Genomic DNA, 27,091 nt, shown 5'->3' on the forward strand with positions numbered 1-27,091 from the left:
AATAAAACAATAAATTAGCTGCCCTCTAACTACTCTACTGTGCATAGTTGGACTCTTATGACAACAGAATGGCAGAAATTATATTATCTGTGGAGTGGTCAGTGTATTGCATTTACACCTTGTTAATCCTGCTGTGGCAGCATAACAGATTTATGATACAGGCAGACAACTCACAGAAATTATATTCCTGGTTGTATTTCAAAGCCAGCCTGAACTGCAGAATTAAAACATGAAAAGTGGAAGGACCCATATGGTCATCTATTCCCCACTGCCAGTGAAGAACTTGGCCTCAGGTAAACTATGGATGGTAAATGAGCTTTACTGTCCTGTGCAGTATCAGGGCTGAAAAACTTAGCAGGGCTGGTTTTAAAGTCCTACCTTCTCCCTCCCACGGGGTGCTGCTGACTTCTGGAGGGCTCTGACCTGGCACTCAGGCTTGTCTGCGTGGATCTGCTTGCAAGATTGCTGCCCTGAGCAACTAGCCTTGAAGACAAAGCACAGGCCTATGCCCCATTTAAGACCTACTTTATATTCCAGCCTGCTTGCAAAACCCTTTTTAGTCCCTAAGCCTTGCTGCACTTAGTTCATTGTATTGCAGCGCTTCGAAGCCAAAGGGATTGGCACACTCTAAATACGGGCACAGGGGCAGAGCAGCAGGCCATAGGTGATGGGGACAGGGACAAGGTAGTCTTCACATTTAGTTGCCATTTTTTTAATTCCATTCCATGGCTTCCAGAAAGCTCTGTTTGTTTGGAGTGTCATTTCAACAGGCTCTTGTCTCATGTTTACACCATGCACAGGGACAAAGACAAATGCTGTATTTCTTACTTGTTTATTCTCTGGTGTCTCTTGGTCAGCATTCAGTTGGGAAGGGTTTTTGCTTAAAGTAGTCAATGGGCAGATGAAAATCCAGTTCCTTGAAGCATCAAAACATGAGCCAGTATAAACTAGTTGCAACATGGAACTGGAGAGGATGGGGAAAGAGTAATATTTTTGCTAAGTGTGAAATCTTTTCTTGGAAGAGCAGGAAATACAGTTTGTAGACATTTGGTACAAATATGATACTTTTTGGTAGAGAAGTCCAACTCATTTAACATGCTAAGAGTTCAGTGTGCCCAGAGAGCCCATGCTCTCAGCTTTGTTGGATTTTAGCTAATTTGCTGAAAATAAGTAAATAAATGCTATGCATGCACACAGCTGTGCAGCTGGGATTTTCCAGCTACAACAAACATGAGCAGCTGAGGGCTTCATGGGTTGGTCTCCTGTTAATTCTGTTGGCTTACTTTAGCCATTTTGTCATTATCCATGTGAGAATGCAGTAATGTCTGGCCCCTGGCATTCAAACACAGAGCCCACTGCTGCTTTGCTGTTTGCAGGCAGAGCACCATGCAAGAACTGACCCGGTCCAAGAGGCACAGGTTTCAGTGACTCAGAGCTCAGAGTTATGCAACCTGTGCTGTAACACACCTGGTTTCCTAATGGGTTGCTGCAAGACCTGACATTTGAAGCAGGCTGCCCTAGTGGGATTGGTGGTGGTAAGAGAGGGAACTGGAGTTCTGGGGCTTTTCCTGGGCTCCCACTTACACAGTGCAGGCACTGGCTCCCACTTTGTCCACTGTAGGTCGCTATGAAAACAGATTCAGGTTTTTCACTCAAGACTGATGCAGCACAGTAGTGGTTATTTAGATCTAGTCAAATACAGAATGGCTTCAGGTTATTTGAAATGTTGTGCTTTTTTTCCCTCAATTACAGTTCCTAGTACTTCTTTATACCTATTTGTCTGCCCCCTCCCTTCTACTGTTTGCATCAATATTCCATTATCAGCTGCTTTTGCTGGCAGACACTAACCCTGCTTCCAAATTGTCTTCATCAAGGGAGGACAACTGTTTCAAGGAGATTCAATTCACAGTGTCAAGCACCAGCAAAGAAGATTTAAAACCAGGGGAAGTGACTGATTTAGGGAATGAAATCAAAAGCCCCAGTAACATAAGTCTAGATGTAATGAGCTGCTTTTATTTCTGACTTCTTTTTCAGGGGATGTGAAATGTTTTGGAGAAGATTGTTATGCACTGGCTTTTGGTGTCCCAGCAGCACTGATGGTGTTGGCACTTGGTGAGTGGAAATAGTGGTAATAGGAGTTACCAGTTTTGAGTCCATGGATAAACGAGAAAATGCACAAATTCACTAATCTGAATGGATACTGTAATGGGAAATGAAAGGGTTCAAAGTCACCTAACAATTCCCACTTCAGACCAGCAGTAAATATCAGTAGTTGATTGATGGTGGGCTGAGCATGGTTTACTTTAATCTTTTATTGTGATACTGTTAGGGGGGTGGTCTCATGGGTGATTCACAGTATAATTGCTTTGCTCTAATGCAAAGGAAGGCACCAAAATGATTCACCTGATGGCTTGCAGCTTTGCCTATGAGCAGACATGGCCTTTGAACTTCAATCTGAGCAGTCCTTAGAGATCCCCAGCTTATAGAAAAGAAGCTCAACATGGCACCTCTAACCTTTCCATGGGCTTCCTGCAGATCAGGGCCATCTTCAATGGCTCAGACTTCTGCTGCTGCTGAATCTGTGTGCTGCAGAAGGAGTTAGATGAGATGTTAGTTTGTTCTGAGCTGTCTTACTTTGCTTGGCTGAAGTAATTCCCACAGTTGCAGTGACAACTTATTATTACGTTGCAATAAAAAAATCCTTATTATCCAAGTGTCAGGAGACAGCCACAATCCCTGTGCTTCTTAACACTTGCATCTTAGCCCCACTTATGTACTTGTCAAGATTTCTTCTTCAACCTTTATAAAACATCCAACAATCTCCCTGTTTTTAATGTTACTCCTTTGGTAGCCAGTACAGAGGACACCCCATCAGTTTTAGTTTCACAACTGCAAGCTCTGAGAAGAGCAGTTCCCTTATTATACTGCATGTGTGAGCTTTTGACAGAGCATGGGGTGACTTTTCATTCAGCTTGTTACCTTCACTGAGAGACCAAGCAGTTGTGTGATTTCACTGCAGCATCTGGGATTTGAAAATTTGTCCCCCAGAGAATGTGAATGTTGCTGTTTCCACTCAAATTTCCATCAGGGAGAAGAATCAGGAAGCTGAAGAAATGTCATCAGGCCACAGCTAATGTTGCAGCAATTACTTTCAAAAAAGTGCATGGTCACGGGCCTGAGAATGTTCTATTTTCCCCTGTGGCCTGTTCCTATCAGTTTAGGGCCCCACTGTGTGCACCATGCTGTGCTGAATGTTTCTAGCACAGCAGTAGTTGCCCAGGGGAAAATGAACGTGTAAATGTTGCAGTTTCAGTGAGGGCATCGGTGGAAATGTGTTTTTAGCTAGTGTCCTGCTGCCAGATTCCACGTCCTGCCTGGCAAAGCAGCTCTCTGTTCTTTTGTAACATGCTAAAATGCTCTGGGAAGTGATATATTTGACTATGTGAGTAGCATGCAGAACTGCAGAAAATACCCTTTTGGCCCTGACTGGCCCTCTGCCTGTGTTGCTGGAAAGCAAGGATAGATTTAGAGGCAGATCTAGAGCAAGATTTTCTGGGCTGCTACTGCTCCTGAAGGATGGGGTAGATTGATACCCATTAATTCCAAATTCTAAACCTAATGCAGGAACATCAGCTCCCAAAGGAGTCAATGGCATCACCAAAAGGTGTTCAGCAAACCTAATGGATCAGGTTTTTAAAAGCACCAACATATTCACAGGGAAATGCTGAAAATTAGTTAGTGCAGCTACCCGCTCTGGGTGATTTTGCACAAAGTGCTACTCACCTAAACTGACTTCAGAAGAGTCTCAAGTTCTGCAAGTCAAACCTGCATGCCAGAGGTCTTCATAGTGAGGAAAAAGCAAAAGTGTGTTCCCTGCAGTGTCTCAGGCCTCCTGTGTTAGGACAGAGGTACCTGATATTCTCCATTGCCTGTGGACTGACACAGACAACTGGGTTAGTTTTAAAAGTTCAGGTTAGTTATTATATGGATTTCATGCTCAGTTTTAAGGTGCTTCTCCCTGCTTATCTCTTTGGAATTCCAGTGTCCTCGAAGACTCTCATAGAACCAGATAAATGACACACAATCAGGTGACTCCATCTCTGACAGGATTTTAAAGCCTCATTCTGATATTCTTTGTGCTTTGAGGGAGAAAACCAGGATAAAACAGTATCTTAAATTGTATATCCCTTTGTGGAAACCATAAATGGAGGTAATTTCTGTTAGCATCTCTGTGTGAGGCAGGGATCTTTGGAAATGTGTGTGAGATGCAAGTGCACAGAGCCTGTGTTGTATCTGCATTAATCCTCACAGGTTTCCAGTGAGTGAGGGCTGATTTCCAACATGAGGTGCAGCAATTAAATGTGGACTGTACTATAAGTTTAGTCTACAAAAAGCATAGACAAAGTGATTTTTCAAAGTTTTGGTTCCCAGAGTAAATTAGATGTGGAGGTGCCTGTTGTGCCAGAACAGATATTAGCACAGTGGTGACTTTCTAGGGATCACACTGCCTCTTGTAGGATGTTGCATTTTCTTCCATCTGTAGGCATTATTTAATTAAAAGAGTGATCCTGTGTGCCCCAAGGGCAGAGCATTTCTGTTGAATACAGGGGTGGGTGATCCTTCCCAGAAGCCGGTGCAGGATTGAGCTTCAGCCATGTGAATCCCCATTTGGATAATAATTTTTTTTCAGTTGTGTTCATTGCTGGAAGTGGACTGTACAGAAAAACACCACCACAAGGAAATGTCTTGCTGGAAGTGTGCAAATGCATCGGTGTAAGTGTGTGTGATTTTCTTTTTCATGCGTGAGGACAAAAAGGTGCAAAGAGAAAGGGGAGGTGACTTTTGGAGTTCTCTATGCTGCTTTGGGATGTCTTGCTGATGAGCTGTAAGGAATCAGCAACATATTTAGGTCCTAGTTTATTTTTTCAGCATTTCAATTGTTTTCCCTTAGCTCCATGAACTGTTCAGTTGATGTCCACCTAGTAGAACAACAAGTGGCAGATGCTGGTAGAAACTGAACTGCAAGGAAAATTCAGAAACTCAGAGAGTATCAGATATATGACTCCCTTTTTTTTCAGTTGAATAATTTTTCTGAACTTTATCAGTTCAGCAGACAGTAATAGCACACATTCACATTATGGACATTCAGCATGTTTATGTAAATGCAAGAGACACTTGCTGAAGTTGCATTAGAGCCTTATGAATTGTTTTTCATGGTGTGTGAGCTGAATACAGTATGTGAAAAATACTCTTTTATTATTAGGTGGATAATGATGTTTCTATTTCAGGAAGCTGTTGCTAACAGCAGATGTTTTCTCTTTATCTAGGTCAGTCCTAGTGCCAGATTTACCTTAGGGAAACAGGCAGGATCTTAAAGACAGGATTTCTAAGTGAGGTCTGCCACTTTTTCTGTCAGTGTGTTCAGTGACTGGAGCACACAGCATAAGCAGGCCAGGAGCTGGACTTCAAAGACCCTTGTGGGTCCCTACCAACTCAGGATATTCTAAGATTCAGTGATTCTGTGATTCATTCCCCCTTCACACCTTTAATCAACCGGTGTCATAGAAACTTCCCTGCAGACAATTCATCATAAAGCCTCCAATCTGAGATTTTAGAGGTATCCAGCAACCCAGCCCCCTCAATGTTCTGGCACTGCTTACATTTGGAGATGGGGAAGGTAGCCTTGAGTTGGGAGTGTGACAAAGGCAGGTACGGCATGAGTGAGTTACTCACCCGTTTTTCTCCCTAGTTTGCTCTTAAAAACCGGCTGAAAAACCGCTCCCCTGAGATTCCAAAGAGAGATCACTGGCTGGACTGGGCTTCAGAAAAATACTCCGTGAGTGATGCTCTACCTGGTGGGTTTGGAGTGGGAAGGGGAAGATGGGCAGACAGACAGGGGAGAGAGTAGGACTAGCCTGGCCACACCATTCCTCACATGCATTTTCCTGTCCCTTCCCACATCTGCACTCTCCTGACCCTTAATGGACAGTTTAGGTGCTGCACTGAAATGTAGAAATGCAAATAAGTCCAATGTTACAAGGAAGAGCAATGAAGAACTGCCATGCAGAAAGAAATGGAGTTATGCTTTGTGGCTTGAATCACCCTGTTGGCTTTACACCCTTACCTTTTTGTCTGTTCCCTTTTAGAAACAGCTGATTGGGGAGGTTAAAATGGTGACTCGTGTTCTCTTCCTCTTCATACCACTGCCAATGTTCTGGGCCCTGTTTGATCAGCAGGTACAGTACTGTGGGTACAGTTCTGCCTGCCAGCCTCGCTTGGCACCTCTGTCCTTTTGGGGTAAGGTGAAAGCATCCTGAGGACACAGCAGGCCATATTCCTGCCAAGTGTCCAGGGCCTTCCACCATCACTGCTGGTCAGCCCTTCAGAGTCCTGCCAGGTGTCTGGCACAGAAGAATGAGAAAGGAGAATGTGCCCTGCCTAATGACAGGTGTTACAGGGAAGGGAAGGAATAGATGGGAGCTATTAATAGATAAGAGCTCCATCACTGTCATCTTCTCTGTCCCCATGTTTTCTAGCCCCACAGAACATCTTGAAGGTTTCACCACTGTCTGTTTTCTCTTTAGGGATCCAGGTGGACTTTGCAAGCCACAAAAATGAATGCTGATTTTGTAAGTACTTAATGTCATCAGGGCTGGTAAGACTAGTAGTAACATCCCTGCTCTTGCTTATTAACCGGAGTCTTGCAGTACTAAGAGCATCTGCTTGGTGAATCTGGGTGAGTCTCACTTCTGGTGATGAGAAGCCAGAGGCTCTGTTCATGCAGCCATGTTCAGTTCATCACAGCTCAGCTCAGCTAGAAGTGAGGGCTGGGGTGCCATCAGCAGCCTAAAGGTCAGGGGTGCTGACCTGCTGGCAGCCAGTGGCCCTGTGACCTAGAGCAGGTAGGATTTCAGCCTGCTGCCCCCATGGAAGGCAGACAAGTCACTCAGCCCTTTTAAGATGTGACTAGAGCTGTTGTACATTTCTGCACTGGATCACTTGCTGATACATTAATGAAGCCTCTCAAAACCAGCAGGAACTTTGTGTATAGGTTAAAGATGTTACAGGGATTAATTAGCTAGTTTCCATAAAGGTCTTCAAAGGTGTGAATGGCTACAGTAGCAGATAAATGTAGACCAGCTATCTGCCCAAAGCTGTCCCCACACTGGGCTGTTTTTCAGCCCCATATGTGTTTTAACAGGCCATCTAGGTCTGTTTAGACATGTTTTAACAGGCCATCTAGATCTTGTCTGCAGATGCTCACATCAAAATCTAGGAATGTAAGTGTCAGTTTTCCAGTTTAAAATTATCTTAAAGCCACAAATCTGAGACCTTGTATATCATTCCTGTTAAAAATTGGGCTCTCAATATGTGATACTCATTAGGCTTAATTAGTTCAAATGAGGCATGAAAAAGACTACACCTTGGGTAATATTTATCCACCTCAGAAAGACAGGACAAAGTCCATGTAGTCTATGTGATGTATATCTAAAACATTAGTTTTCTGGTGTTTTGCTCACATGCACTTAGTGATCCATTAGCAGGAGAGCTAAGTATCACCAGGTGTCACTACTGGCCTCTCCCAGGTGAGGAAAGATAGATTCAAGGCTCTGTTTTCTTTTGTCACACCAACCTGCATAGCTCCTTGGCTTTTGTTTCAGTCTCCTTTTCTCTCCCCTCATGAGCTACCCCACCTCAAGAGGGTGAAAATTAACTGCAGCATTGGAGTGATCCCACCCTTAGGCTTGTTGGAGTTCATGTTCATAATACTTTGTGACTTTCAGTTCAGTGCACAAGGGCTCCGCTAGGAAGTCTGGAGTCAAACAGGGAATGATTTAGTGTCAGATGAAGTATTTGCAGGCTCATTTCCTAATGGCACATTTCTATAGTGTGTGCAAAGTAGCAGGAGGGCGTATTTGTCTGGTATTTTTACACTCTCCCAGGAGGCAGCTGTGGGCAGAGACAGGCAGCCAGTCTAGACTCTGCTCAGGACAGGACTGGCAGACAGGAGAGAACCCCCAGTATTTTCTTGGAAATACATTATTTCCTTCATAATTTCTTCCCTCCTGCACTCTTCCCCCTGACCCTGAACCCTTCCCCCCCTCTTCTTCATCTTAATTTCAAAGGAAAAGCATTTAATGGAGTTCAGAAAACCACCAGTCCCTCCCTGGAGACAGGTCCATGGTTCCTTTTGGAGTCTCAGATCCCTCATCCATCCATCCATCCATCCCTATTGAGACCTTGCCCATTTGTGGGGCTGGGATAGTGATCCAAGTATGAGGCACCTCTTACAGCCTTGAGGACTCTTGCCTCAAACCTGGAATCTGCAGTTGTCCAAAACCTCTTAGATGCAGATGGGGGGAGGAAAGAGGTGTTTGTGCAGCCCACTGGCTCAAGGATGGTCTTCTGTTATCCTTTTGGGAACTTGGGAGAAATGCCAAGAGAGCTCACAGGGTCCTGAAGTTTGAGAGCACTCACTTATAGGATTGGGGCTTTTCACATTGTGGAAGCAGGGAGGGAGGAAGCTCAAGCCTGCTTCCCAGCTCAGACACTAACACCCCCATCCTCCTCCCCTCACCCAGTTCATGGCTCAGCCAGCCTGAAGGATGGGCCTCACTACCTGTCACGAGCTGTGTCACAGCTGCCAAATACCAAGGATTGAGTGCAGCTTCCTTCTGCAAAATGATCTTAATAAACACTGTGTCCTTAGACAAAAAGTGTCAAGAGCACAATATCAGCTAGTAAAGCCAACATAAAGCATTTGAGGAAACCACCTTGGCTGCAAAGGCCTCTCTGGGACCGATTACTTATTTACCATATGCACTGATATGTTATAGTGTTTATGAATCACTTGGACTATCTTTTTGTTTCAGGGAATATATGTCCTTCAGCCTGACCAAATGCAGGTAAAAGATACTACAGGGTGGGAAATAACCCTTAGAATGTATCTTCTTCTTTGCTCTCATTTATATTTTTCTCATGGGACCAGTGGCCATTCTCTGCTCCTTTTCAAGGTGATAGCAGGTGCTCCTGCTGGTTGCTGTGGTGTGGCCTCTGCCTTATTGCTCACAGGCTGCTTTGCAAGCTTGGGGTTCAGAAGACCCTGAGGATGTCCTAGTGCAGAAGTTGACTCCTACAGAACAGTGCAGAGGTGTGGGGTAACATACCACCATAATAATTCTTGACCTAGTGCTGGCATGTGGAGAATACAACCTGTATCTCCTTTTAACAGGGTCCTGTCCTGGGATGAACATTGTTCTTGAAATATGTTTGGTTCCTCCCTTTCTGCAGGGGAGATGAAAACATGAAAGCAAGATGGTGCTATGTTGTCACAGTTGATTACAATTCTTATGGTGAATAGCTCTGGAGAAATTCAAAGCTGTTCTGTTTCCTGAAATCTTCCTTTGGAACTGAAACAACATTTCTCCCTGCTTGTTCTTCATTGCTCTCTATTTTCTTGCTTTGCCACTTCTGGCTGGCAGACAAGCCGTGCCCCTACCAGGAGAAATTTTATTCCTGGGGGATTACTCGTTTGTGTTGAAGTGTGAGAAATTGCCAATCTCACAGAATAGTGCCTGTTCCTCTGGGATTTTCCTTGAGTCCCAGGATGTTTCCATTGTTGCTGATTTGTTGTAAGGTCCCACCACAGCACCAAAGGTCGCCTGTCTCTATTGTCAGTGGGGTTTGTACTCTTTAAAAACATCATCTTTCAGTTCTCTCTCCAGGGAAACTAGAGATGCTTGCTTGCCTCTTGGAGGGGAGGATATGAACAAAATGTATTCATGCCTGTGAAAACTAAATAGCAGAAGATGTTAAGTGCAAACTGTGATTATATTTTAAAAGGAGGTTTCAAGTGTTTGTCCATGCCCCTTTTGTAATGGAATTATTTCTGGAGGACAGTGCTTTATGGGTTTAATTACTAAAAGTTGCTTTCTAGTCACTGAACTCCCATTCTTTTGTATTGCAGTTCTTAAATCCACTTCTTATTCTTGTCTTCATCCCAATTTTTGACTTTGGGCTCTACCCCCTGATAAACATGTGCAAATTGAATTTCACGTAAGTACCTGGGGACAGTGCAGATACATCTGTGCTTTTTCTTTTGCTGTAAGTGTGCAGAATAGCTTTTAAGGAAGAGAAACACAATTTTCCATTCACCTTTCCCAATACTTGAGTATACTTCAGTCCCAAGAGGCAGCATCACCCTCTTCCACAGAAGGAAGTGACTCATTTTCTCATGGAAATGCAGAGGGTAAAACTCAGTGATGTTGGATTCTGCTCTGTAAAGATTTTTCCAAAAGCAGAAAGAAGTAGTCTCACTTTGAATTTGATCAACATATTTTCCACCTTGTTTGCCAGGTCATGCCTAAATAATTCCCTCCCTGAAAAGTCCCTATGGGACCAAAGTCATGGTCCCATGCTGGCTAGGATCTGAACCAGCGAGTGCATAAGGAGATTTCCACAAGAGCCAAGCATTTTATCCTTAGTCTATGTTAGCAAGAAGTGCAGTGTAATAGAAGCACACCTCAGGTTGTTTATGAGACCCACTTTATGCAATTTGTGTGAATTAACTTCAGAGTATCTGTACTCTGCCTCTGTGGACTGATGCCCTGTAGCAGTGGAAGTACATTATGTGCACTCTTGGAGTGCCTTTGTCAGTGGAATTTCAGCTGAAAGGAGACAAGTTTCTAATGCCCCAGCACCACTTCTGCATGTGAGCCATAGCATGGGAAAGGGTAATGAGTGGGGTGACTGGCTTAAAAAGCATGTTCCTAATCCAAACTAAAGTGCTGGACAGACAAAACCACATGAAATGGAGGTGGCAGGGGCCTCAGAAGCCTCCCCCTTCACCCTGCTGGTCCTTTCCCATGATCTGAATTACTTGCACCTGAAGACATATCAAAATATTCTCCAGCCCTGCAGTGGTGCCCCTTTTGGAGGATACACATCAGAGGCTGTGCTTCTCCCTGATACCATTGTGAGCCCATGGCCTGGACTGTGCCTTGACTTGGATAAAACTTCCTGCCTGATGACCAGATCACAGAATAGTTCACCCAGCAACAGAAACTCAAGCACCAGCCAGGATTAAATGCCAAGACTAAAGAGAGGAGATGACTGAATCTAGAACCAGATTTGTCTCAAATCTCAACAACTCAATACTCAGTTTGAATCTGCTGTTCTGGACATGTATTATTCTGATTTATATAATATCAGATTTTCTCACATAATTCTGGTAAAGTTGCACTAGCTTTGCCTTGAGTTTAGAAGAAAGCTCTTTATTTCCTAGAAATGTAAATGTATTGGCATGAGAAATAACCCAGAATGATGCCCCAGATGGTCAGAAACATTGATGACATAAAACTACACATTTTTCTATTCCTCGTTCCCACTGCTAAATAGAATGTTACTTTTCTTTTGCCTTTCCCAAAAGGGACTCGAAGATATGTAATTTCTGGTGCTTCTTCCAACATCATGGATTAACATAAAGTCATGACTATTCCCACTAGAAGATCTGGGAAAAAGATAATGTGAAACTTGCAAGGAAGGAACTCTTTTCATGGCATATCAGTATTAACAGGCCTCAGTGCTGGCCTCACGCAGAATAATAAAATAGTTTTAAGTTAAGAGATTGGCAATTTAAACAGCTTATCCTGAGGGCCACCTGTTGGACAGTTTATTAGATGGGTTTAGCACCTCTTTGGCTCTGAGGAATGGAATTCTATAGTTTAAATTACTTTTTTTTTCCTTAATGGCACCTCTTTCATTTGCTCCATAGACCTATTAGGAAAATGGCAACAGGTATGATCCTTGCAGGGCTGGCGTTTGGACTTGCAGCCATTATAGAAGTCAAAATAAATGTAAGTAAAGCACAAGGCATTCCTCAGAAATACTTTCTTTCCATGGGTTGTTATTAGTGATGTCTGGTAGATAATCCTTTAAGACATTGTGCTCCTTGATCAAAGTTTGTAATGTTTTCTTTACAATTGAGCATACTGATCCAGTTGCTAATGATAATTCTTACCTTGTCTACTTTTCCCTCTCTTTGTCTCTGTGTCTTTCTTTCTAGTCTTTGCAGTTTTGCTGTGCTGGTCATCTGTATTGGTCTATATTCTAGATTTCCATCGTCAAAGTGCTTGACAGACATCTAGTTAATGCTAGTGATTAATTTCCAAAAGGTAGTCTGTTCTCTCTCCTATTTCTTGCTGTAGCTTGCCTATACTTTTCTGTTTGGGGTCTTTTGTGTGTGTGTGGTGGTTTTGGTTTTTTAATTTAATTGTTTAAAAATTTTAAAATTTAATCACTTTCCTGCTTTATGATGGAGATAGCTTTTTTTACAAGCCAAAGTGTTTCTCTGGAGAGGCAGGTGAATGCTGACACAGACATCAGGGACTGCCCGGCATCCCCAGAGAGAATGGCAGCACATCTCTTATAAATTCCATGTTAGCTCCTGCAGATTCATACTGTTTGTTTCTGGCTCATGACCAGCATGGTGTAGACTTTGGCTGACCTTTGTCTCACAAAAGTTACTGCAGGATTAATTTTTAAAGCCTCTATGTATACTTAAAACGTTCTGTTAGAGTGGCTGGCTCACAGCCCTGGATTAACATCTGCTGGTTCCTCAGGTGAATCCCCTAACGAGCCTCCCACTGAAATGAGACTGTGTGGGTTCAGGTCTTTTTTCTGATCTATTTATGTGAGCAAAGAAATGCTCATTGCCACCAGCAGCATCTCTGGCCAAGCACCAAATTTGCTCTGGCTGGGGGTGAGAGGTTTCCTCTGCCTGTGCATGAAAATTTTACCCTAAAGGCCATTTTAAGATCTAGCAAAGAGGAGGGTAAGATGGTCCATCTTCACTTGACTGTGGGTAGCAGAAGTGAAAAGCTACAGTAATGGAATTTGCTGGATAATATTAGCAGGCCTGTTGGTCCAGAGCAGCATATGGATACAAGGAAATCAGCTCATTCTGACTTCTTTGGCAGTGTGTCTCCCCACCCAGATGGGTTCAAAATGCCCTGCCTGCAAATTATCAGATAAGATAGAAGAAAAAGAAATAGCTCTGCAGTATTGCTTGCAGCTACTTGAAAATAAAATGAAAAAAAAAGAGAAGTTAAAAAAAATATTAGCTCTGCAGGTAGTACAAGGCTGACACTGATTGATGTACTTTTTCTAGGAAATGGTTCCTGACAGAAGGAGATACCTCAGTGCTGGAGGCATCAGCTTACCTCACTCAGAAAACAAGGAATAATATCTATACAGTCAGCTGTATAGATAGCAAGGTGTCCAGTAATGCAAAAGCACTGATTACAGACATGAAGCTGGACTTGGACTTTCAAAACTACTTACTTTTAGTCTGATTCTTTTCCCAATCACTTACTGCAGTGGGAAATAATTATTCTGGTCACTGCTTTTGAAAGCTAAGCACAAATTTTTCCATTCTGATGTGGCAGTTGGTTAAATCCAGGCACAAGGGAGCTGTATAATGAAAGCTGTGACATTGTTCTACATCCTCAGTAGGTGTGCAGTCTGTACACTTAGTGGTGTGAAGAGCAATTTTTGGGAGGAATGATGGGTTGGCCATTGAGCTACTATGAGGAAACCTCCCTAAAAATAATTTATGTTCAGTTTCCTCTGAGTGCAACTTCTGTTGAGGAAGGGATGGGAAAGTATCATTACAGAGTGGAAGACTATTATGGCTAAAAATGAAGAGATATTAAAGTGCTAATAAAGCATACAGATGGCACTTAAAGCCTTTTACTTTAATTAGGAAACCGATATGCCTCGCCTTGTCCCAAAAGAAAGTTTAATTCGGGTCCTGAATTTGGCAAAGAACCCTGTTCAAGTGGCAATCCAAGACAAGGACCTATTTCAGCAGCCTGTGGAGTCCTTTCAGGTAAGCATATATTTGGGACTGAAAGGCCTGACTTGTATGTCATTGAAGAAAGGATGGAGTTTTTTACAGGCATTTTCTAATAAAACTCATAGATGCAAAAGCTTGTTCTGCTCCATTGCCTTAGAAGTGCATGGGAATAGCTTTACAAATGAAGTATAATATCTCTTTTGTATGAAACAGAAATTGAACATTTGGAGAAGAATTTCCCAGCAAAGGATACACCTTACATTCACCTGTAATTAGGAATAAAGGATAACAGGATTACAGTCTCCCTTAAAGAGGGGATAGTGTTGCACCTCGTAGGAAAATACAAATCCTTTCTTATCTGAAGAAAGTGTAACCAAGTTTATTTTCTTCCACAGAACCCAGCTGAGTACTCAAAATTAATATTGAATGGAGAGCAACAGAGCCTTCACTTCACCCTGCAACATCAAGGATTGACTCTTGCTTTTAACTACACCATGAAGGAAAAATCAGTATACAGCTTAATTGTTTTTGAGGCAGAAGGAAGCCTATCAAGCCGCTTAGTGAGTGTGGGAGGGAAGTGTAAATACAGTATTAATTCAATGGCTGTGATGCTACAATGGGGTAATAGGCTCATTAATTCATTTGCTCAGTTGCAATGTCTGTCTGATTGCTCTCAGATGGTGTAAAACTCACTTCTTAGCTGGAGGCACTGGATCTGCACACATTTCTGCTGGTTGATTAATAGAGGCGTTGTGGCATCTGAGAGTTTCTGGGCACACTTTAATCCACTGAGTGCTGCAGTGGGAGAGCAGAGTCATGCCTGCCAGGCAGCAGAGCTGGAGAAAGCTAGGGAAACAGAGCCAGGGGTTTTCCCCCAAAGATGGCTCTATAAAGCAAAGATGTTAAAGAGGCTCTAGGGCTGGCCATGGAATAAAAGCATCAGAGGAATGATTCTGGGATTAGTTATTGCAAGTGTTTAGTGAAAAAGCACAGAAGGCCCATTTGTTTTGCTGAACAGAATAAATGATTAAGCTCATTTCAGGCTGTGCAGCAGAGCTGGCTGTATTTGGACTTTTGTGTATTTCTGCAACAATCAGAGAGGGACATATGGGATGTGCAGGGCAGATTCTGATATCAATATGCATAGCTGTATCTTAAGAAGCTCTCTTGAAATTTATGGTGTTTTTGCACATTGTGGCAGATGTGTATATGCTGTCAGAATCTGTCCTCATACTAAAATATCTGTTCTTTTTGCAGTTCCTGACCCTTTGACCTGGCAGGGTAGCCATACTAAGCATTCAATATTATACAGTAGAAACCATATAACTTTTTTGAAATTAATTTAAGGAATTTATTTTGTCATAGCATTAAGTTTTTTTGCTGATGATCAGACTTTATGATTTGGAGTCTGGGGCTCAGTATCACACAAAGTTTCCCTGTGACCCTGAAAGCTGTGTGTTGTTTCTTTAGGAAATGGATACTTGTCATTTCCATACAGCCTTTAAGAAGCAAAAGCCTTCAACAGGTTTGGAGCATAGCAATCTCAGAGCTCCAGTATATCTATGCTGCCCCAGCTGTCTAGACTGTGCTTAAATTAATGCCCACCCTGGCACAGGCAGGCTCTCATGTGCTGGGAAGCAGCTGTGCTGTTGGGTGATGCTATTGACCTGTCATTCACAGCTCTAGATAAGGGAGATGTGGAAGACAGTGTGATAAATTATACTTTTCCAGCATTGCAACACAAGGAAAGCAGTGCCAGCATCACTGCTGTGTTGCAGGGCTCGCCCTCGAATTACCTCCCTCACTACTGGGTTTGGCCCACTCACTCAGGTGTGAGTGCTTTCCTGGAAGGATCCTATCTCAAATTGGTTTCTTCTCCTTTGTGGGCTGTTGAGTAGGCAGGAAATGAATTTGAGAGCTCTGGGGATCATCAATGAAAACGAGTAATAGTTTGGCCGGTCTGTCTGCAAGGAATGAGAGTATTCATCCCCATGTGTCTCCCATGGAAAAAAAAAAAAAATGATGTTGCCATTTATTATTTATTGCTCTGACATTTATTATTCACTGTGGCTATTTATTATTTAAGGCATATGTTATTTGTGAGTAGCATATTACTCTGAAGTACAATTGACATTAATAGATATACTGAAATTCTGGATCCCTAGTCTCAGAAACTCAGGGTTTTGCATCAGGAAAAAAAGTGTGGAGAAAGGGTCAGAAAATTTTGAGAGAGAGCCAGTTTCTAAAGTCCCTCTTGGCTTGCCTGGGTTCCATCTGTGAGCAGTGCAAATTGAAATTGCCCTGCCATCTTCAGTGGACATGGCACAGCTCTGGATTTCTACCCGCCAAGAGCTTTGCTTTGTGTTCTTTTTTTGTGACATACAACCTCCAGGGCAGGGCTGTTGTCTTAACTGTGTTTTTTCAGCGTTGTACACCAAACAGGTTTCTCCAAATGAATGTTGATTAACTATCTAGCTGCTGTTTTAGCTGTGGTCTCCAGGAGAGAGGCTCTCACTCCCCAGTGTGCCCATCCAGATGGCCATTGCAGGGATCTGTCTGCAGGGATCTGTTTGTGAGCACAAAGAAGCATCTTGGTTTCTTCTACTCTCTGCCTGGACATTGCAACAGTTTAATCTCTTGAGTACTGAGGATCAGGGAAAGCCTGAGTGATGCATGATCATCAGTATAGTAACCTAGCAGTTCCTGTCAGCTTTAGACTTTTGTGAAGTCCGTGGATATGACAAGAATCAGGGTCTGAAAGTTAGGCATTTGCAGATTTTGTAGGAGTAAGGCACTTAAGTTTAATTGTAACTAGTCACTGAAAGATGCTGATGTGGATAATGCTCTCTTGCTAGCTCAAGACCAAGAAAAATACTTTTCTTTGGAGAGTGTTACATGCCTCAGTAGAAGGGTGACTGGCTGAAACTCAGTAACCTTTGTTACAGAAGAGATGAGGAGAAAAGGTATGATCTCATCTTAAGCCCTTGGAGGAGATGAAGTTTTGCCATTGGCTTCATTGTACCAGGGCTCCCCAGCTGTGGCCTGATGTAAAGCTCATGTGAGAGTCCAGTTGATTTCCACAGGCTTTGCAGCACATGTGTAACTCTGCAGACACCCCTATTGTCTGCCACACATTGTAAGGCAGCATTAATAAATATGTTTGATTTTTTTTTTCTTCCTCTCTTTAGATTACGGACTTGGAAGCAAAGCCAGAAAATGGTTTGGCAGCTGTTAGGTAGGAATGGCTTTTTTTGAGGATTTGGCGGTGGTTGGGTGAGGGAAAGTGCTTTTGTCTAATGCATCTGTATGTAACATAGCCCAGATGTTCTTGGGTTGGAATCCAGTCCACAGTTCTCATGCAAGAGTTGGGTGTCAGCTGTGGAGGCTTGACAGAGTGTCACCTCCCACACATGCCATGCAGAGCTGAGAACTATTGCTGCTCACTGCCGAGGGTACTCTGGGCTCTGATGGCAACATAAAAGAGCTCCTTCCTTGGAAAAGTGGCAAATTCATCTCACTGATGAAAGGGAAGCAGCAATTTGGATAGGAGCTGTTGCTGTGTCCTTTGCAAATTGGCCAACCTATGATCTTCACCCCAACTCATGCACAAGTTTCTACTAAAATGGATGCAGCAACAATTTTACATCCTCATAAACAATTCAGCTGGGCATTGGGCTCTGCTTAGTGCACTCTTCCTAATTTGAGCTACTCCATTTAGTCCATGAACACTCCTGTTCTAGTTTGTGCTGGCTGCTGAGGTGCAGAAGATGCAAATTTGCAAAAACCCACAAAAAACAAAACAAACCACTAAAACAAAAACAAACAAACAAAACCCAAACTACCCCCCCTGCCCCCCCCCCCCCAAAAAAAAAAAAACTCCAAAAAACCAGGATTCCACCTAGAGCTTCTAGAGGATTTGGGCAAGGTGAAATTAGAAAAAAAACCAAAACAACAAAATAAACCCACCACAAAATAAAAACAAAAAACAACCAAACAAAACAAACCTTAAAATCAATGTCCAACCCCTTTATCTGAAAGCCTGTATAGACACACTAGGAGAGCAGTATCTCTTCATAGCCCTGTACTTGTGAAGATTTCTATTGACTAAACACCTTGAAGCCTGATTCAGTCAGATTTTTTTTTATATTTTCTTGTGGAGATTTTTGACCAAATCCTCAGACTTTCCATTTAAGAATTTGTAAAGAAGTTTCAGTAGGAAGAAACTATTTTTGCACTAAAACTTTACTTCTATTAAGCACTTGACTAACTTCAGGGATTTCACCCCCATTTAAAGAACTGAAAACAAAAATATCTTAAAACAGGTAAAATGAAAAGCGTTTGGTTTTACTATCAATTTTTGAGTTGCCAGAAGGAAACTGTCTTTTGTCTATGAAAAAACACCAAACAAACTGTTCCCATATAAGTTTTAGTTTTGATGAAGATATCTTATTATGCTAGAAAACTCCTTGTCGCTGGTAGAAGCTCTTTGCCAGCATGGTGCAGCTGCTCATCAGGATGCGCAACTTCAGAGTTTCCTGTGGTCAGCTGAGACTCCGTCCCCTCACACAGCCATGGAACACTCAGCACATGTCACAGAATGGTCTGGGTTGAAAGGGACATTGAGATCACCTTGTACCAACACTCCTGCCATGGACAGGGACACCTCCCACTAGAACAGGTTGCTCAAAGCCCAGTCCAACCTGGCCTTGAACATTTCCAGGGAAGAGGCATGCGCAACTTTGTTGGGCAGCCTGTTCCAGTGTCTCACCACCTTCACAATGAAGAGATTCTTCCTAAAATCTAACATGATTTAACTCTACCCTCTTTCAGTTTAAAGGCATTCCCTCTTGTCCTATTACTCCATACCCATGTAAGAAGTCCCTCTCCAGCTCTCTTGTAGGACCTCTTCAGGTACTGGAAGGTGCTCTGAGGTCTCCCTGGAGCTTTCTCTTCTCCACCCTGAACAGCCCCAGCTCTCTCACTCTGTCTTCACAGGAGAGGTGCCCCAGCCCTCTGAGCATCTTCATGGCCTCCTCAGAATTTGCTGCAATCTTTGTTGGTCTCTGAGACTGGGTTGCCAGGAGGTTCTAGACCACAAAAAGTGAGGGTCACTTTTCACATAAAAAAGAGTAAGAGGGTAAACTTATGCGACAGGGAAAATAATCTTGTATTGAAAAAACTAGGCAATGAATCAGACAAATATTTTGGTGACTTGAAGAAGAGACTCATGAACTTGTGGAATTACAGAATGCTTTGGGAGAATATGCAAACTTCTAAAGTGTCTGCTATTATGCTTCTCCTGCCCTGTGTGACAGGTTAATGAAACATGGTTTCTTTGCAGATTCATTAATGCTTTGAGCCAAGATGTCAACCTCACTATCAATAGCAAAAGTTTCATCGCTGTTCAGAAAAACTACAGTGCTTCTGAGTACTCACTGCTGGAGAGGGACATGTAAGTCTCCCTTCCCGAGCTGAAGGTCCTTGCTGAGGCATTTCCTTGGGTACAAAGAGACCTTTCTCAGCCTAATAGCAAAACCTGCATTGCTATTGTCTTGGCATGTGGTTGTGGGGCAAATGTTTGTATAAAGCAGAATTATCAACTCAGTGCAGAGCAGGTGCTCCAGGCCAGTCATGTGTGTGCAGTTTTTATTCACATTATGTGGGGGCCTGGAGGGAAGAGGCTGGCCATTCCTGTGCATCTGTCAGTGGAGTAAGGTGGGACATGGTAAAGTGTCCTCTTCCATGTAGTGCCTGCTTTATTTTGTTACTCCCTCAGGCCTAAGTTCCTGTTGTTAGGGTGCTCTCAGGGAAAGGCCAGTTCACATTCCATGCTACCAAGTGTTAGCATGTGGGCTGAGAACATCAAGTAGCATTACATGGCTTTGCAGGCTGGGCTTGTTAGACAGGGCCTCCATATGGCCTTGGTTTGGCAGCACTGGAGTTGGCTCTTGTAGGGTATTTCTAGCATTTCCAATGTTTCAAAACAAGCTTAATGGCTTTTCTCTGCATCAGCTCCATCCAAAATATTTATTGCTGCAATTTAGTAGGACGCAGCAGCCATTGTGGCAATGCTACTGAGCCTCTGTGCCATCTCACACATCCAAAATCAGAAGAACAAACATGAAGGCTAATTTGCTCTATTGAAAGGAAACAAAGTTGCTTCTGGGTCCACATTTCTGATTTCCTGAAGAAATGCAGCAAAATTTGGGAGGAAAAAAAACCTAAGGGGAGGAAAAAAATTACATCAGCACTAAGAAAGAGCAGAAACCATTAAAAATGTTAGCAATGGCCTGGGTCATTAGGTAAATTCCAGTCAGTGGCTAAGTGCTTCTGGAAGGATAAGATAGCAAGAACTCCAGTGATTGTCTGATGTAAATAAACACTACTGTATTTTTACATCTTGCATCCTCCCTGCTCCATTTTAGGGGCATGTTTGATAGCTCTGCTCTGTGTTCTTTGTGGAACTAACTGTGAAATACTGTACTTCATCCTTTTATCTAGATATAATGATGGAAAATGCATAACTGAAACAGGAGAGTTCCCCCTGGAGCTGGGGCTGCTTGACTTTGGTGCCTCATACACCGTTGTGATAGCTAATGTAAGTGTTCCTGTGATGGTCACACACTCTTCTTCTACTCTCCGGTAGTGCTTTTGTTCCTGTTGGTGACTCTTACTTGCTTTGTCCACTTTCTGATCCCTGGGCAGCAGCCCTCTGAAGAAAGTCTGTTATCAAAGGGATTGTAAAAAGTTTTGGTACCTACATAAGCGAAGTGGGTAGGTATTTGTTCCACCTTCCACTGTGATCATGTCAGATTGCATGGGTTAAAAAGAAGTAAAATCTTTTCCTTGATAGAAATCCTCCATAGAAAATCATGTGATCTGTGGTTTGTGTTGGTCTCATGCCATCCTTGAGCAGTTAACATTGACCCAGAGCACTGCAAAGAGTTATTACCATCTGCCAAGAGCTGGCTCTGTTTGTGGTCTTTAAAATATTGTACCTGGTGGTGCCTCACACTCGAAAAATTTGCAGAAACAGTCTGCTCTATCCTCATATTCAGCTTACTGAACTAAAGTCTGATCTTCCAAGATTTTGTAGATTATGCATAGGGGGAAGAGGGACAAAGTCTTGAGGGAGGAGGTTGGTGAGGTTGTACATCTGTTTCCTCCTCTCACTCTCTGTACAGCTAATTTGGAGCCTAGTATAAAGTCAAGGCTTGGTTTTCTGAACAGCCTCGCCCCGATGAGGTCTGAGCACTTCTGAGAGGGTGGATTCCTTTCCCTGCCTGCCAACCTCTCAGACACACTGCTTCAACCCTGGTCCAGCTGGCTGGAGCCACGGAGATGAACGTGATCAGCTTAGTTCCCATTTTAACCTTTCCACCACAAAGGCACACAGACAAACTGGGTCTGACAGGACACACTGCTAAGCTGCCCTCTGGGACTTTGGCTGCTGTGTTGTGATGAGCAGAGCAAAGTGTTGTCAGCTACTCCCTGGCAGTGGCATCTCCCTGTTGGGCAATTAATGGGAGCTGTTCATGTCTGCAGAGTCCAAATACGTCGGGGGAAAAATATAGCCATGAAGCACCTGGCTTTTTTTTTTTTTCCAATTCCAGTAGCTGGAGTGGGATGTACAGCCCTGGAGGGAACAAGCAGATGCTGCCATCTGTGAGTGCAGAGATTTATGTACATAAAACACACACACTTGAAGTGATGTTGGCCAGACCCCTCTTTCATGGCTGCAAGCCTCTTTCACCAGATGAGAAACCAGATAGAGAAGTTGCATTAAAAATACAACACTAAGAAAATTTCCCCAGAGCCTCTGGTAACAGGGCCAGCTGAGGTAAATGTGTCCCATGTCACGCCAAGGACTCCAGTTTGTGGTCCCATCTGCATAAGTCCCTGCTATAGCCCTGGCTGCTCAGGGTGGCTCTGTGCCCCAGCCCTTCCCAACCCTGTGCTAGTACTTTAATATTTTTCATCCTCTGTTTTTCCATCTCTCTCTCTGTGGTTTCTGCTTTCTGTAGAGAGTTAGTTTGCTTGAGGCCAAGATCACTTTTAATTATTGCAGTGATTTGTACTGAGCCCTGCTCCTCTGCCAGGACTGCCATATAGAAGAACCAAGAATACAATATATTAGTCTGCTAATGTAGCTGAACTGTGAAACTTAAATCATGGGGATGCTGCCTTCTACCCAGCCTTCCTCAGTGTGCAGTTACAGCATGGTGCTTGTGACATTTCTTTATGGGCTACAGAGCAAGGCACAGCACTCTTCTCACCCCTTTTAGCCTGCTGAAATACAGTCTCTTGATTTGCCTCCCTGGCAATGATTGGTGATCATTACGAGAACATCTCGTAAACATCCCCTTGTATTTTCCCAAGTACTCTTCTTAAACACAGGGCTTTCTGCCTGAAGTCATTTCAATCTAGTGTTTTCCTGGCTTCTAGTCAAATCTCTCTCAGCCTCTGAGCCTCTGTGCATCACAGGCAGTATTAATTACACCTGGGAAAAGAAACAAAAATAATTAGGAATACAGCTACCATAACTATCTGAATAGATCTAATATGGAGCAGTCTTTGCTACTCTTGGCATTCCTGAGCTGAATTTGTTTGGGTGTCAGTGATATCATAGGGAAGTTGTACAGTGCTGATGAGATGGGAGCAGTGACCACATGGATGCAATGAGCACTTACCCTCTCATCCTTTTTTTGCCTTGGGGACAGCTGCAGGTCACAGGCTCTGCAATGGAGCCTCACAGGCTTTTCCCAGCCCCACTACATAAGACAACTTGTTGGTTTGCAATAATTCAGGGAATTCTTGTGGTACCTAAATGAGCTGGAATGCTTCCATCCTTCTCTCTCTGCCCTGTGCAGCAGGAGTCATCCTATTCCCAACAAGCTTGGAAACGGCAGAGTTGAGAGCCATAGTTTGCTTCAAAGGCAGGGCTTTTTTTCCACCTTTGCTTAAAACTTTGTTTTTTGGTAAATTTGCTGCTGTTGTCCAGGCAAAGAAAGATCTGATCTTTCAGCAACTAATCAGTGTGCCTTTATTTTCCTGCTAGATTTCTGGAGGTGCTGTTGAGACGTGGAAGTCAGAAGACATCAAAGCCAACAATGTCCATATGGCCTGGCAATTGCCACAATATTTACTGATATCTGCTGGGGAGGTGATGTTCTCCATTACAGGTCTGGCCTTCTCCTATTCTCAGGTACTCCACTTAAAGATACGGACCTTACAATTAGACTTCAAGATTTATTTCTGCATCTGTCATTGACTTGTCATACCTCCTTTGACATGACACTAACAATGTTATCTATCCTTTAGCTGAAAGTGGGATTGTAACACAGCTTTCTGAGTGCCCTCAAGCTAAATTAATTCATATTATGAAGGTGAATAGGGATCGTTCTCAGTGATACGTGGAAATATCCTTTTCTGGTAAACCTGAGAACACAGAACGGAACTGGATAGTTAACGGGAAAACTCTGAATATTTTAATATCAGGGTTTTCTCCTAGTGAAGTATTTTGTGCTAGGTATTTTTCAGTGATGTAAAGGCAAGGTATCTCAAGGGCTACAGAGTGGCATGAGGACTTGGCACCTGCTTAAAATTGAGAGACTGAAGGGGTCTAAACATGCAAGGTTGTAACAAGGGAGCAAGGGGTAATGAACCTGAAAGGGATGATTTGATTGTTGTCTGGGGAGGTTGATGAGAAGAGAGGACTGAGACATTACATGGTCAAACAGCTACTGAAGCTGCTCAAATCTATCCCTGGAGTAAGGTGCAGATGTTTATTAATGAGGATGATTAATGCAGTGGGATGATCTGTAATGGGATGTGAAAAATTTGTCCTCAGCAGGAAATTTAACATCAAGATCCAGTCTCTTTTCCAAAGGTGTACAGCCACATGGCACCAGACTCCAAGCTGCAGGGCTTGTGTGGCTCCTTGGACGTCCTGATGGTACCATTTCAGATGCTGCAGGTTGGGGATGACCCGGATTCAGCTCTGCAACAACAGCACCTCCTGCTTCTTCATGTGTCCTCCTGTCCATGTTCTGAAAGCTCCTTGTATGCAGATGTTGAGATTAACCACAGATTAACCACTCCACACAGAGGAAATGCCCCCATCTCCTCCTAGGCTGAGCCCAGTGGCACCTGCCCTGGGCAGGACTGCAGAGGGTGAAGCAGGGCCCAAGGGCAAGCGCGGTCCCCACTGATCAGGCCCTTCTCCTCTTTTCAGTCTCCAGCCAGCATGAAGTCAGTGCTGCAGGCAGGCTGGCTGCTCACCGTGGCTGTGGGGAATACCTTTGTGCTCATTGTTGCCGAGGCTGCACCAATGGCACAGGTATGGTTTGGCTCTTAAAACAGAGGTTGTGCTTTACAACAGGCCTCTGGTGCTGCTGGATGGCCATGTCCTGGTGCACAGCTTCCCTGCCCAGCCCCAGGCTCCTGCTCCTGAGCTGACAGCAGCTCCCTTGAGCTGTCCCCCTGCCCCTGCTCTGTGGGGCCCTCAGTGGAGCTCTCCTGGGGAGCACTGGCCCTCCCTGGCCCTCCAGGGGCTGGAAGTACCTGGCCTGTGCTGGTAATGCTGCTGGAGCTCAGCTCTAGGCACGCTGGCTGTGTCTGCACCTGGAGCCCGGACACAGTGGCAGCCACACCTTGAGTGCTCCCCAGACACGAGACCCGTGGGCACTCAGATCTTCCTCAGGGGTCTCACCTGGGGAATCCTGCCAGGCTGCCTGTGGCATCCCTGAGATGTCAGGCTGAGGTAGTTTAATTCAGGCTGCAGAGGTAGTTTAATTCAGGCTGTGAAACTTCTGGGATGATGAAGGTCTGAACAGAGGCTTATTTCTGGCCAGCGTGAATCTGCCTCTCCCAAAAGAATCTTGTGGGCAAAAAAAGTCCAGGTGGGTATGTTCCAGTCAGATTTGTAAGAAAAGATTTAATGAAACCAACTCAAGCTAACTATTTTGTTTCAAGAGGTATCACATATTTGTAATTGCATTATGTGTACAAGCATTTAGAAAAACAGGATGAGAAAGTTTCCATCTTGTGAGCCATTTTGGAAACTAAGAAATGATTTTCACCCAGCTCTTTAAAAAGCACTTGAAAGTGCAGAGACATCCTCCAGACTGAGAGTCTGGGGTCTCCTGACCTGCTGTTCTTTTTTCTTTCCTAGTGGGCTGAATTTGTCTTGTTCACTGTTCTCCTCTTTGCTGTGTGCATTATTTTCTCCATCATGGGATATTTCTATGTCAGTGTGGATCCAGAGGACCTAGAAGAAAAGGAAGAGAAGAGAGAGACCTCAAGCAGAGGAAACATGATTGGTCTTGTTACTCAGAAAACAAAGCTCTAACACATCATGGGTTGGGATTTTTTTTTAACTCAGTTATGAGAAGGTGAAAGAAGGGTGGGGACAGTGTTATTTTATTTTAGAGCATTGCAGCCTTTGTTACTCAAAATGTAACCACCTTATAAATGGGACCAAACGGCCCTCTATAAAAACAATGGGGGTCCTGAAATCAGAACAAAACTCCTTGGGAAAGCTCCTCAGGTATTAAAAGCCCTTAGTAGTAATCGCAGTGTAATTTAAAACCTGCCCATCTTTTTAAGCATGGAATCCTTTCCTATGATTTTGCCTTAAACATATATTTAGGGCAGCAGGGAGGAAGGGTGGAAGGAATGCCATATGACACAAAAATCTGGAAATGTTATGAAAGAAGAAAGAGGAAAAACTAGTATAAGAATTAGGGAAGAATAGATGTTAGTGACAGAAGGATTTTTAATGTTATCATCAAGGACTGTAAGGGTTACACACAATCCCAAAGGATTTCATCATGTAACTCTCCTTATGAGTATTTCATCCCATTATTGCATGTTATGAATGGTTCTGATTTATGATTTTCACCTTCAGGCTCAGAAGTAATAACAGGGAATTAAATTCTACAGGCTAAAATATTCCCAAAACACTGCTGACGAAGACAAGCGTGCTGCCACCTCTCCCAATTTTTCCCCTAGAAGTTTTTAACAACTGATGGTGTTCTTTGATTAGACATGATTAGAGAATTGCTTTATGCTTTCATATTTCAGAATTCCAGACAGTTATTTGCCATCTTCCTATACATTAAGCCTTTATTGGGCATTTCCTTTTACAGCACCTGTCACTGCAAGTTAGGATATGGCTGATTTCTTATCTCATGCCTCAGTTATTCCCCACTGGGAGACAAGTTGCAGTAGTTTCTATAAAATTCCAGGCATCCTGCAGTGAGTTATTTACAAGGATGCACTTTATCATTTTTTCAGTCTACAAGAGGAGACCATGGCATATGAGATTTTTCTTTTTCCTCCTTGTTTGTCTGTCTCTACCAGACTTTGGATATAGCAATTTTATTGGAATTGTGATATAATTGTCTGATTTTCCTCAATTGCGTGAAGCTGTGATTTCATGTTCTGCATAGGAGTAATCCAACCACTGCTGATCTAGTAAAACTCCTGAGAGAGTCCCTGCCTTCCTCTGTCACTTCAAGGCCACAGTTGTAACAGGTATGGCCTAATTCAAAACAAGGTTGTCAATAGGATCTTCAGGTTCACAGAGAATAAGTTTTAAATTATGCTTTCCTCTTCCATCTTGGCAGTGGCCATAGGTGGTTACCGATACTTGGATTCCGGAGATCACAAAATACGTGTTTAATTTAATTCCTGTTCAGGACAGTGCTAGGAAATACACTTAGTTTGACACCACCTCAGCTCCTTTGATGTGCTGCCAGTGTGTGTGTGTGTGTGTGTGTATCTTCTTGAGTAACACTAACAAAACACAGCTTTTTGGTTTTAACTCACAGCCTAAGATTGCTCCTTCTGCTTCCCGTCCTAAGTGGGCATGGACTTTCAGCACTTGTTCTGCATGAGCTCCTGCCTGCTGTGAAGTAGCATCTGGGGTTGTGCCAGAGGGGGACCATGGTCTCATCAGATAAATGAGAAGAGGCTGCAGATGTTCACGCAGGAACACTTGGGGTGGTTCAGTCCATGCAGAAACATTTATTAAGCTGTGGTGGCTGGATCCAGGCAGCTGAACCCTGCAACTCCATGGAGAATGAAGGGCATTGAAAGCCACCAATTAGGTCATCCAACCTGCTTCACAGAAGCCAAGTGAGGATTATTCCCCTCTGTTCTTTCTGGTATTGTTCTCCTGCTGTGATTCTTTGTGTGGGTTCTTTCTCCTCCAAGCATTGTTGTTTTCCTAAT

The 27,091-nt window shown here is 43.4% G+C and overlaps 1 protein-coding gene across 2 annotated transcripts in view; it reads left to right on the plus strand.

Annotated features, from left to right (window-relative positions):
• The window catches only part of SLC15A2 (solute carrier family 15 member 2), a 43,763-nt gene extending 17,049 nt beyond the window's left edge, over window positions 1–26,714 (plus strand). For both annotated transcript variants that reach the window (XM_058809482.1, XM_058809481.1), the window contains 16 exons: window positions 2,035–2,112; window positions 4,691–4,773; window positions 5,750–5,836; window positions 6,147–6,236; window positions 6,585–6,629; window positions 8,874–8,906; window positions 9,968–10,056; window positions 11,774–11,855; window positions 13,763–13,888; window positions 14,251–14,415; window positions 17,044–17,090; window positions 19,197–19,307; window positions 20,357–20,453; window positions 22,914–23,060; window positions 24,090–24,194; window positions 25,029–26,714. In XM_058809482.1, the coding sequence (XP_058665465.1) occupies window positions 2,035–2,112; window positions 4,691–4,773; window positions 5,750–5,836; window positions 6,147–6,236; window positions 6,585–6,629; window positions 8,874–8,906; window positions 9,968–10,056; window positions 11,774–11,855; window positions 13,763–13,888; window positions 14,251–14,415; window positions 17,044–17,090; window positions 19,197–19,307; window positions 20,357–20,453; window positions 22,914–23,060; window positions 24,090–24,194; window positions 25,029–25,205 (1,562 nt within the window). In that variant the 3' untranslated portion in view covers window positions 25,206–26,714. The remainder of the gene's footprint in view (window positions 1–2,034; window positions 2,113–4,690; window positions 4,774–5,749; window positions 5,837–6,146; window positions 6,237–6,584; window positions 6,630–8,873; window positions 8,907–9,967; window positions 10,057–11,773; window positions 11,856–13,762; window positions 13,889–14,250; window positions 14,416–17,043; window positions 17,091–19,196; window positions 19,308–20,356; window positions 20,454–22,913; window positions 23,061–24,089; window positions 24,195–25,028) is intronic.
• Window positions 26,715–27,091: the final 377 nt, after the last annotated feature.

This window comes from Ammospiza caudacuta, chromosome 8 (genome assembly GCF_027887145.1).
Source record: "Ammospiza caudacuta isolate bAmmCau1 chromosome 8, bAmmCau1.pri, whole genome shotgun sequence".
Taxonomy (NCBI): Eukaryota; Metazoa; Chordata; class Aves; order Passeriformes; family Passerellidae; genus Ammospiza; species Ammospiza caudacuta.